Genomic DNA, 13,098 nt, shown 5'->3' on the forward strand with positions numbered 1-13,098 from the left:
ATCCCATTTATTCCTCCCAAGAATTACATGAAATAGGGTCTGAGAATATAATTGTATGGTATTTTAGCTTAAGTTTCTGTCACTTGATGTGTTACATAGTCTGCATAAATTATCATGTTCAATACTCACAATAAACATATGAGAGAAGTACCACACATGAAGAAGGTGAGGTTTTAGAGTTAAGGAGGCTTCTCACATTTACAAACCTCATAAATATTGAGACAGGGATTCAATTCTGTGTCTTTTGGTGTTTTCTGGAACCCACATTCTTACCTACTAAATATCTGTGAGTGTACATAAGAAATATAAAAAGGAGTAAAGCATCATGACCAGTTGCTATAAGATCCTCCAGTAGGATGGAAGGATAAATACTGGCAAAGTACAAAGAAACAGGAATGCAACCAAGCACAAGTGTGCGTGCATACGTACACATGTGCGTGTGTGCATATAGATTTGCAGAATGTTTGATGGTGATGGAAACCTGCTCAGTCAGGGCTCGTGTGAAGAGGTGATTTTGAAGAGGATATATAAACTAGGAATGACAAAAGCTTGGGCTCAGGAGAAATCACATCTTCATTAATAATCCAGGTCTTTCTTTGAGAACATCTGATTTTAGCTGTTTAACAAATTCCACTTCTCAGCTCATTGATTTGTCTGTTTACTCACTTGTGTAGTCATTGTGCAGCTATGTGACAGGCCCTGTACCACAGCTTACCGATAGAGCAAAGAGGTGTGACCTGTGTATTACTCTGGAAGTGGCAGGAGGCCATGGTAACCTTAGGCTTTGGTCTAAGGTTTTGGTGTATCATTGTTCTATTTTTCCCAAAGTCCAATGATAATGTTATATTCTAAAACAGAGCTATGTCTTATTCACTGGATAATAACTACTTAAAAGGCAGGATTAATAGAGCATCTAGCATATTCTGTGTATGAATTTATATATACAACAAATAGTAAGTAGATCTTCAGAGACCTTTGGTGTGGTAATAGTAGAGCAGTAGCTCTAATCCACCTCTATCATTTGTACATTGTATATCACACTTCTAGTAGGTCTTAATATGTTTGTGTTTTAGTGCCTCTTTAAAGGTTATTTTTTTTGGTACTGTCACTATTCTTTGCACTTCATGAATGCCCAATAATTGTTCACTGGGAAGACTTGTGTTCAGTCTAAAAGTCAATACTTTGATATCCCTGTTTTAGCACTTATGAAAATATGTGACATAAGACTGTATAAAAATTCATTTGTCTTGAAGTTTGATATGATCTTAGCTTTGATGAAATTACAAAAGTGGTAAAGAACCAAAAATGAAATTCAGAGAAATCATTAAGATTCCAATTAAAGAAGATTAAAACATGGAATAGTTCACATGCGTTATTCATGAAAAACCTCTTTTCAGGAGATAAAAATACATTTCAAAATCAAATTATGTCATCATCTGGGCAGGTGGTTGCTATAGCAGTGAAGTAAAAAAAAGACAGTAAAATTAACTAAAGGCTGTCAGAGAGAAAAATATGTAAAGTATTCAAAGCTTTTGAAGTTAGAACTTTAAATGCCAAGTTTGAATTTGAGAGGGCTGTGGGTCACTCTCTTCACTTAACTGCCATATGATGCCAGGAAGGCCACATGCCCAGAAACATGCGGGACAATGTGTGGCATCACTCTGAGTTTCTGGCCACCATAGAAACATACCAGCTGTCATCACAAAACCATCAGGTTCAAAAAAATCAATTATTTAAAAAAAAAACATTTATTATTCAAGACTGAAAAATCCCATTTATTTTACTGAATCTCCAAGTCTAAAAAATGGAGTCCTCCCACTTTTTTAGTTATCAAGGTGAAGAAGAGACAGTAAGTGATGGTTAGGACCACAACTGGAATAATGAGATCCTTAACCATATCCTTGACCAGTCCTAAACTATCAGGAGCACCAAACATTGTCAGGGTGCTTGAATATCACAGGAAATGTGACTGGTCAAGGAAATAAATATTTGGCAGAACTCTTTTCAGAAAGAGGATTTCATTAATTGAAAATTGCATATTGAAAAACTGCGCTCAAAAGTGAGTTTACCAAGGTAAGGCCCCCCGAACCCCAACACATACACAGAAGATGATGGGAGTCACAATACAGTTTTGGTTTTGCTGAATGAAGATGCAGAAGATTATGGATAGAGGTGAATTACTGTAGATGCTCCTTGGTTCTTTATCACTTAATCAGTAACCACAATCTAAATAAATGTGGAAAAAAATATTGAACAAATACTCTAATGGCTCAGTGGTTTGAAAAGGCACCACGTGTTCATGAATGTTATGACCCAGAGTTATGTACTTTTGATTAAAATGGAGACACTCTTAGTTCTTCTGTTTCATCAATTCCATTAAACTTTCTGCCAAGAGAGGTTGTAGGATTTCTTGTCCAAGTGCTCATCAGCAGAGCACAGCCCATGCTCTCCTACTGATAAATAAGAAAGCCTCTCAAATATTCTTCCTGAACTCCCACACTGACTCTGTGGTTCTATGTTTTAGATGTTCATCAGTTAATGTTGAAATGTTGTCTTACTGAGGCTAAAAATCTTTTACTTTTCTAATTTCACCAAACCCTGAGGTAGACTTGGAATGCTTTCTATTAAAAGCAAGGTTCCACTTGGATGGTAACATCTCTTCTTATGAAGACAGCCTGGATACTGGTGAATTAGGCAAATGACATTATTTTCTTGGGTTGAAAACTAAAAATGCATCAAATACATATAAGCCTGTAATAGTTCACCAAGATGGCCAGGGAACTTTGTTACACCAATGAGGATATGCATATATAGTGCTTCAAGGATAGACCAGTCAGCTTTATAACCCTAGAAATAAGCAAAAATTTTGACAGGCTACCCCTTCACAGTGTATGCCTCTAAAATATTCATGTCTTTTTAGCATTTCCAAACAGAATTTCTTTCACCTTGGATCTTTGGATATTTATTATCAGAGGCTTGTTTTTCTCTCTTTGAAGTTTTCCCGTTTTCTTCCCCAGTTTGCAGCACTTTTATAATGTGAAGGGCTTCACTCTGGAGAACCACTGATGCAAAGAAAAACTGCATGGACACACACTGAGAGAATGAAAACAGCAGGCTAATTCTGCCTTTTCCTGCTGCCCTCCTCCCACAGATAGTTATAAAAATCAATAAATAAACACAAAAATCCAGATAAAAGCATATATGTATATGTATACACATACACACGATGGCTTTTTTTTTCCTTACTGTCACATGTGCCGAATAAAAACCTCCATAAAGCTGCTGAAGCTTTCTGACGTCATCAAGTCCTTTTCTGTGAGTCATTACGTTGCTGAAGCCCAGAAAAATCAAATTTAGTTTAGGGCTGTTTGATAGTGTCACAACACAGAAAAATGTGATTCACCAATTAGCTCATGTAATTGGATAATCAAACACATGCTCCGAGCAAATGGAGGACACACTAGTCCATTGTCATTGTCATTCTAGATAGTTACTGACTACAACTACAGCTATGCCTTCCATTGATACTGCTTCCAAATTCCTTGCAGAAGAGAATCCACAAATATCTGTGTCTGTAAGTTGGATATATAAATTATCTTTTAGTTCATTCTTTCATTCATTACCATTTTATTCTTCAGCTGTTCCCTCTTGCCAGGCTCTGTGTTAGTCAAAGTGCTGGCTCTCATTCTACAACTACTGTGTTTAAATTCTCTTAAGATGGAAAAGCAAACTGAAGTTCAAATCCTCCAAATACTGCAATTTTATAGTTAAGAATTGTCTCCCTGATTCCTAAATTCTCACAATGTTGTTAAGACACATATTAGAAAAAAGAAGTGGCCAATTTGAGAAATTTCTTGCTCAGGGATTTTGACTGGCTAAGAAGAAATCTCTGACAGATAAAAGTGGGAATTGAATATTGGTTAGATTATTTTAAAGAAACTTTTCATATTTCTTTGTGCATATCTTGAAATCTAACATGCCTGGATGTATGCAAAATGTATTCCTATAAATTCAAGTTAATTCAAGGGTTGGCTGGGAGGTTAAAGTGAATTCTCACTAGGAATTTCAAAATGGTTCTGCCTTTACTCTTTTCTTATTGCTACTGAAGGATGTGGGCATGGTTCCATGGTCCAGGGTATCCCCCCAAATGTAATAAAAGAATGAAAAGAAGTTGCCTGAAATTGAACCAAAAAAGACTTTTCTTAGCTGACACAGTTATCTTTAAAGCTGTTCTACTACCAAAAAAGTGACATGTAGTCATGCCACATTTATCATTGATTCCTAAGGTTATATTTTAGTGTTTATTCATGAAATTGAAAAAGACATTATCAAACAATTCATTGTATAACATAGGCCCTAGATGATTTGTTCTTTGTAAACTTGTGACACATATTTTATATTATTTCCTCCTCCCTGCAAAAATACTCCATAAAATTCTAAGAAATGCCATAATCTTTGATCATTTTTGAAATGTTTCAGTCATATATTTTAAAATAGATTGAATTATATTTCATTTGGACAAAAACATATAATCACAAACAGTGAGAAAATATGGTTTATTCATGACCATAATGAAAATTTAACCCCCAAGCACTTTTTAAAAGACATCTCCTCCTCCATGTGTATTTAATAATTTTCTCTCTTTTTTCCTATTTACAGGTTAATGGAACAGAAATCGAATATGAGTTTGAAGAGATTACACTGGAGAGGGTAAGAAAAACTTACAATTTCAAAGTCACAATTTTGCCTTCCGCATTCTAGGTCCTAATTGGTTGTCTTGTGAAATTGCACAAGTATGTATTATAACCTGGAAATTTTCCTACAGGATTCACGATGAGAATATTAGTCAAATGCTTGCAGTGATAGCATTGAGACAACACACAAAATAAATAGAATGTTCCATATATGAAATGCATTGCCAGGATTTGGGAAAATGAACAGGAAAAACAGAAATGTTCCATAGCCTTATAGACACTTTATTCCTAATTTTTTTCTGATTCGTGTTTTGGCCATACATTTCTAAAATATGTTACGATATGATTCTCATTTATTTGATATTGATAGTATCATCAGAACTATACTTAAAATGCATCTTTTATTTAATTTTTAAAAAGTGATGAATTGTAAAATCATCCCCTTAGGGATAAACAGGGCAACCTTGCAGAGCTCTGCAAATATGCTGGAAGGTCCCTGGTAAAAGCTTTTGGCAAATAAAGGAAATTCTATACCACACGGCCATAACATAATTAGATATTTTATAAAACACTAACAGAAAAGTAATAAACCATCTAGAAAAAAATGACCAAAAGTATTAATAGGGTATTCATCATTATAAAAAGACCAATAAACGTGTGAAAAAGAAAAAAGAAACAAAGAAAGTGAGAGGAAACAATTTTTGTCTCTAATTGGCAAAGATGTTAAAGGAATATTAATATCCAGTGCAAATGAGTGGTCCTGGAAATTAGTGCAACCCTAAAAGAGCAATTTAGAAACATAAATCAAAAGCCTTGAAAATGGCCACACTTTTGGATATGCAAATTATATTCATAAGAATGGATGATTACACAAAGAATGCTCATATTGGTATTATTTATAATAGTGAAGGCTGAAAATGTTTTTAAATGCATATTTTTTGTAATTAAATTTAATACAATTTGCATGAATAAAAATTATATTAAATTTAAATTTAATTAACTATTAATCACATTTGAGTAGTATTTTACAAAATATTTAGTTGTAGGTAAATGAGGTCTACCTTCATTATTAAATTTAAAAATTAAGTTTGAAAATGGTATTTCAATGCAATCAAATAAACACAGAACTGTACATACATAAATACATGCCTGAAGTCTGGAAGGAAATCATACCAGAATGTTAAAAGTAGTGCCCTCTTGTTAAGGATTTTAGGGTAAGTTTTGGTTTCTTCTTTTTGTGTATCTTTATTTCCTAAACCTTTTATAACAAGCATATTATGCATTTAAAATAATAAATAAAAATGTGTTTTTCAGTTAGCCATCATTCAAGTGTAAATTAAGACTCCAGCCCTTCGCTTTACATCTCCTTTTTAATTTACTGCTTATTCGCTTTCCTGGTCAAGAAATTTCTCAGTTTTAGCCTAATTTTTATTGAGTGTGAGTGGTTTTAAGAGGAAATTTACATTGAATGTTAAGTGTTTGACAAATGGGGTCTTTAAAACTTCCATTATGGCCTTTGATAAAATTTTAATGGCATGCTTAATAGAGAAAAGTGAGACTTATGGAAAACTAACCCAAATAAGAAAAAAAAAAAAAGGTAACACACTTTAAATCACTAACCTCTTCTCCAGGACTGGGTGTATGATTTGTGAGATTTAGCACAAAATGAAGATGTGGGGCCCTGTAAACACAGGGCCTGTGTAGGCTTCATCCATGAAACCCACTCTTCTCTCTCCACCCAAGAAACAAAGAGAGCTGCTTTCTAGGTCAAAAATAATTAGAAGCCAGCATTGCAGTGAGGGAGCTTTCCATGGAATCAGATAAACTGTAGGTTCTTCCCTAGGTCTGATGTTTACTTGCTTCCTCCTAATGAGCGGGTTCTCTCCTCCCTTACTTCCTGCCCTAGAGTTCTCAGTCATACTAGGAGCCTTGTCTCTTCCATTGACTGCATCCCTTCCTAAGCCTCTATGTCAGCATCATCTTTCCTGAACAGTGCCTCCTCTCTGACCCTATCATTTGTAGTACGCCTTCTCTAGAAATCCTTCAGCCTCCAATGGGGCCTTGAGGCTGGTTTCACAATTTCCCTTCAATTTTCACCTTTCTTTATGCCCTGACTCCTCCCTCACCTACAAACACTGCCTGATTCTTACTTAAATTTTTGCTTTCATACATTCTTAGTTTTTCTTCTACTCTCTCTCTTTTTGTGCTCATACAATAAAACCTCAGCCCTCATTAATTTACCATGGTTATAACCTTTCAACTTATTCTGTGCTACCTCCTGAGCAACTGGGAATGGCTACAGAAACACTCATTTCAGTTCAAATTCTTAACCATTGATTCAAGTGAACTCTAAATATACAGCAACTCTCAAGAATTTCTTTAGAAAAACCATTTTCTCATTCTCTGAAACAACAATTTCACATCTTATTTGGTCTCTTCAAATCTCAAAACCTGCCTCGTTCATCTTGACTTTTAGCTGTTCACCTCTCTTCAGATGTCCTTGAGGAAAATCCAAGCAATCAAATGAAAACCACCCCACTTTCCTGCCACAAAGTCTTCTACCACAGACTTTTCTGTCCTCTCTCTAGGACAGAAAAGGAATTTTCCTATTTCTTTCCAAGACAACTCATTACTTGTGATCTGGATTCCATAATCTCCTGTCAATTTAATGACTGCTTCTGCAGTTATCTTTCCTCTTCTGCAGTATTGATTCCTCTTACTCTTTCCTGAATAACTTTAACACAGACATGATGTAATATCACTCATCTTAAACAAAATAGATGTCACTTGACTCAATGTTCCCCTGCTACTTTTGCCTCATGATGCTATTTTGCTTTAGCAAAAATCTAGGAAAATTGTATTTTTTCCTTAAGTACATTTACTACCTGATTTTCCTATTTTTACCTATTTTGTTTTTCCATCCCCACAATAGTCTTAAAACTGTCTCTGTCAAAGTTATGGCAGCTTCCATATTGCTAAGTCCAAGCTTCAGCTCTCAGTCCTGACTTCTCAGTAGCATTAGATACAACTGTCACTGCTTCCTTCGTCAAAGATGTGAACTTTTTAACCTCTAGAACAAAATCTTCTCCTATGCTCCTAATTACCTGCCTCTTCTTTAAATGTTGGATTATTCTAGATGTTCATTGAACAGGATTCTTTATAACCACTCCTCCCTCTCTAGGTCATCTATCTCATCAGATCCATGGCTTTAAATACCAACTATTAATGACCACTCCTAAATCTGAAATCAGAACCTCAGCCCTGAACTACTGTGTACAGCTGACTGTCTAATTGGCCTGTCTACTTAACCAGCAAGAAAGCCTTTCCCCTGCACTCCCTCTCTCTGAGCCAAAGAGTCTTCTACCCCAACATTCCTCATCTTTTTTCCTTAGCATCCATGAGCAGGTCCTGGTGGTGCTTCTATTAAAATGTTTCATATTCTAAAATGGGGAGAGGGGAGATAAAGGAGACATGATGGCAAGGGCAAATTTATGATATATTATAAGCACTTTTGCAAATGTTATAATGTGCCTCCAGAAGAACAATAATGATACTTTAAGTCTTTTTTAAAAAATAAACAATAACATGTTTCAATATCAATCAGTATCTGCTACCTTCTCTGCTGAGTCCTACTGATATCAGCCTATTCCAGGACCACCTCACTGTTCTCCTCCAAGTAACCAGGGTAATATTTTTTCAAAATAGAAATCAGGCCATAACACTTTTATTCATAAACCCCACTAACACATGAGAATGATAACCATTAATTACATCATCCACAAAGCCTTACATGGTGTCATACCTTCTATTCTTCCCATCTTCTCTCCTTACCTTTGACTCTTCATACGTTTCATTCTAGTCACATTCCCCTTCTTGTCATTCCTCAAAAATTCAAGCTTTTCCTACCTCAAGGCATATATAAATGCTTTTCTTTCTACTTGGAAAAATCTTCCTTTAGATCTTTAGATGGCTTGTTCTTTTTATCATTTAAATATCTGCTCAAATGTTACCTCCTCAGAAATACCTTCCCTCATTTGAATCCACCTCATTTAAATTGGTGCCAACACTTTCATCACTCCTTGTCACATCGCACAGCTTTATTATTGATTAACTCTACTTATTAATAGCTGAAATTTATATGATTTATTTTTACTTTGCTAATATTTGTTTCCTAAATATATGTTCTGTATAAATATATAGCCACTTCTAAATTTAATCTGCCTCAATTTATATCTGGAATATAATACATTTGGTGGAAAGTAGATGCATGTGGCCTGTTTGACTCTAGGTTTGAAATCCTGGCTCTACCACTTACTGGTCAAGTGACCTTAAATTGCATTCTTAACCTCTCTGGACTCAGTTTTCACTTTGAGAATGAGACTCATAGGGCACCTTCTGATTAACAAGTAAATTAATAAGGTTTAGAACAGCATGTATTGTTATTCTTAACATTTCCTTTGGCTAACATGATAGCATGAATATTATCTATCAGTATCATCGTAGAAATATTAAAAAAATAGCTTCCCAGAGCCAACCATTCACTTGTAATCCTAGCTTCTTGGGAAGTAGAGATCAGGTCAACCCAGGCAAAACACTGGTGAGACTCCCATCTTACCTAATAAGTTCGATCTGATGGTATGTGGCCTGTGATCCCAGCTGCAAAAGAGGCATAGTTAGGAGGATTGTGTTCCAAGGCTGGAGGATCATGGTTCAAATTCTTGCTCCAGGCAAAAATTCAAGACCCCATCAGAAAAATAACTTAAGCAAAAGGGCAGGGCTGAGGCCATGGCTCAATTTGTAGAGCACCTGCCTAGCAAGAGGGAGGCCCTGAATTTAAACTCTAGTACTGAAAAAAAAAAAAGTACATAAAAGCTTCTCAGCATCAATGAGTAATTTATATTGAGCTAGCAGGAACATCTTGTGTGATCTGCTTTTTCACTGTTGTTACTTTGACAAGGAAGTTATGGCTATATGAATTTATAGCTTATACTTTTTCTACATTTAGTCTTTATAACATTTAATTTAATAATAAACTAATCACATTTAATAACATCTCTATGAGCTAGACATTGCTAACTCCATCGTACATAATGGATGCTGAGGCTTAAACATGAAATCACCTGTCAAAAGTCAGAGACAAAATCACAGCGTTAGGAGAGGATCCAGTCCCATACTCACTAGACTCTGGGATCTAAGCTCAGTGCCACTGAGGCTAGCCTCAAAATGCAGTTCAGATGTTACCTTTCCACAAAGCTTTTCTCAACTTCCACTCGTGAACAATGTGCTTTTTCACAAACATAAGGAGAGAACTTACATTAAATGATGAATAAAATCTGTTTCTCCTTTTGGCCTATGAATTCTTTGATGGAGTGTGCTCTTTATTTGCCATGATGGCAACTTTAGAGAAGTCATTGAACAATTTGAGGACAAGTGGATGACTCCTTCTGTACAGTAGCATTGTTCATTCATGGGCCACACGCCACATATGTTAAACTCTACAAATATCTTGTGCATGCCAATTTGTCAAGCACTTTCAAATGCAAGTACTAGGCACGGTGCTTGTTTCATTGAATGTTCCAGTCTGGGAGAAGGCACAGAAAAATAAATAGGCAAAAGCCATGATGAAGAACAGAGTACTGTAGATATCTGACCCAGCGTGGTGTACTCACCTGAGACATTCTATCTCAGCTGGATTGTGAGAGATGAGAGGAAACTCATTGAACAAAAGGAAATAGAAGAAGGCCTCTTAGACAGGAAGTAGCAGGTGCAAATGTTCAAAATCCCCTGGGAACGTAAATGCTCAAGGAACTGCAGGTAATTCACAATGGCTCTACTTTTAAGCTGTGAAGTAAGACTCAGAGAACAAGCTGGGAAGATAGAGAGAGCAGAGGACATGAATGTTGTCAATAACAAACCAAGGGGAGTAAATTTTAACCTGTAGATCGTGGAGAGGTTTTGAAGAATTTTAAGCATAGAAGTAATATGATCATATTTATGTTTGGAAGTGATATTAGGTACACATGTCACAGGATTCAGGAGAGGATAAAGGTATGCCATTTAAGGCATATAATTAATGGTTAAATTCTGCCAGTGGTAATAGAAGACAGGATAATTCAAAGTATGCTAAAAATTATAGAAAAGATCCCAGTGTTTTGTAGGCTGGAAAAATACTAGTGAGAAGAAAAGTCAACAAATTCCTTCCACTAACACAATCTGAACCTCTTAGTCATGGAGCCTGTGATACCTCAAGCTTTCCTGACACTCCAGGCTTAGCTGGCATTAGCAAAGGTGGCTAAGTAAATTCCTTGCTGTGGAGTGATTTGCCAGTTCTTTGTGTGTAAAGCTAATAGATTATGTACCCCCAGCATGATTTATATCCTGAGAAACTAGTTGACCCTACTTGGGTAATAGATTCATCGTGCCTTGAGAACCCTGACCAGTATGCATGACTACAAGTTAACAGAGATGTTGTCACTTCCTACAACTCTCATCTACCCCCACTCCAAAAAAAAAAAAATGTTTGGAGGATTATTCATATAGCTGTAGAATATATGAACTTAAGTACTACTTGAATATTCTGTTTGAAAATTCAGGGGAGTTTTGTTGAAACTAATAAAAATCAAAGATCTGAATCATTTTCCCAAGTACAATTTATGGATTCTAGTTTGGTTGTTATGTCACTTATACCAAAAAATAGATATATTTATAAGGCAGAGAAAAATGACTGATTTATTTAACTTTGGAAAACTCCTATAGATGAATCAAATTTGGGGTACAAAATGGGTAACATGGAAATTTTCAAAATAGTGTTTGTGCACTGCCTGGTTAGAAGTGATTCCTCAGAGTTGTCTAGGGATGGCCTTTTCAGCTTCATCCAGGTATAAAATTAATTAGTCATTGAATGTCTGACTCAGGCCAAATTCTTTTATCTCACATTACTGATCTTTGTGAAAATTCCTAAAGTCAAGTAGAATTAAAGATCTACAACTTCAAATAATTTAAAGGTTTTGGGTTTCTAAATTCCTCATTTTTCTAGGTCTCTTTGGTTATTTTTACTTAATGGTAATAGGAATAAAACACCAGAATTCAAATGGGTGTCTGATGTTTTTTCCATGTTACATAATCATTCAGAGCAAAATCTTATTCTAGTTTTGTTAAATAATATAGAAAAGTTTCCTAACTGAAATCCAAAGTTTATATATGTCCAATTTTCTGTATATCCTTATAATTATGTTTAAAATAGATTCATACACATTATAGAATCCACTGAAACATAAGTGCGAAATTAGACATAAACAAATACATTTACAGAATATGTGTGAGTTTTGATCAGTTTTATTGGCTTTGGCTGTAGCTCTTGCAATATTTATGAAAGTAGGCTTTTATAAGCTGTGGGAAGAAGTATAATCTTTTAACTCAAGCAGACTGTTTTGAATATAGGATCAGCTACTTCCTATGAAAACTTAAGCAAGCTACTCAACCTAGTAAGATTTCTCCTTAACAAATGGTTTCCTAATATTTACCTCATGACATTTTGGTGAAAAATAGAAATAACATATTTAAAATGCCTAAAAGAGTTCCTGGAATAACCTACATGTTCAATGTTATTTGTCATTATAGTTTATATTTACACAGAATTTTCTAGGCCTCATTTTTTGTTTTGGAAGAGTCCACTGTTTGCATAACTGCAGACTATGAATCCACACCCAGGGCAAGTGACGAATAACATGCTTCTGCTTTTGTGTGTATGTGTGCGTGTGCATGGGTATATGTGTGTATGTTCATCTGTATTTGTGGTAAAAATGGTAAGTTTCTTCACTGATCTTTCAAACATAGGTGTGCTCATTGATCAATTTTGTAACTATGTTAAATACATAAATATAATCTTTCTTTGAGTTTGCAGCCTTGACTTCTAGAATAATCAAGCACCATTTGCAGTTCTTCTTTTTGTTAACTCATAAGAGTTGAGTTTCAGTCTAGACAAGCAGGTACAATGTTTTATTCTCTTCTAAGTAGTATCCTGAGACTATGCTGTTTGCGTCATATGCTCTGACACCTTCTTAAAATGCTTTATTTTAATGATCCCCATATCCAAGCTCTATATATGCTTTAGTGAACAGCCATTGTTTTGTCTGTGCATTAGAGCCAGCTCTTCCTTTTAAAGAACATCACCCTTCTTTGGGGAACCGTGCTTCTCCCATGCCAACTATGTGGTTCTGGGGAAGACTGTCAGTCCTACCACCCCTGTTCACTCAGTTGATGGGTCTAGAGGTACTCTTTGGGATTAGTTGGAAAGCTATTAAAAATATTGCTTACACAACTGAGGCCAATAGGAAAAGGGGACCAGGAACTAGAGAAAAGGTTAGATCAAAAAGAATTAACCTAGAAGGTAACACCCACGCAC

At 35.4% G+C, this 13,098-nt stretch overlaps 1 protein-coding gene across 19 annotated transcripts in view; it reads left to right on the forward strand.

Moving 5' to 3' along the window:
• Dlg2 (discs large MAGUK scaffold protein 2) overlaps positions 1-13,098 on the forward strand; it is a 2,025,432-nt gene that overhangs the window by 1,390,857 nt on the left and 621,477 nt on the right. For all 19 annotated transcript variants that reach the window (XM_074081674.1, XM_074081712.1, XM_074081675.1 and 16 more), the window contains one exon: positions 4,660-4,710. In XM_074081674.1, the coding sequence (XP_073937775.1) occupies positions 4,660-4,710 (51 nt within the window). The remainder of the gene's footprint in view (positions 1-4,659; positions 4,711-13,098) is intronic.

Source organism: Castor canadensis, chromosome 1, assembly GCF_047511655.1.
Source record: "Castor canadensis chromosome 1, mCasCan1.hap1v2, whole genome shotgun sequence".
NCBI classification, from domain to species: domain Eukaryota; kingdom Metazoa; phylum Chordata; class Mammalia; order Rodentia; family Castoridae; genus Castor; species Castor canadensis.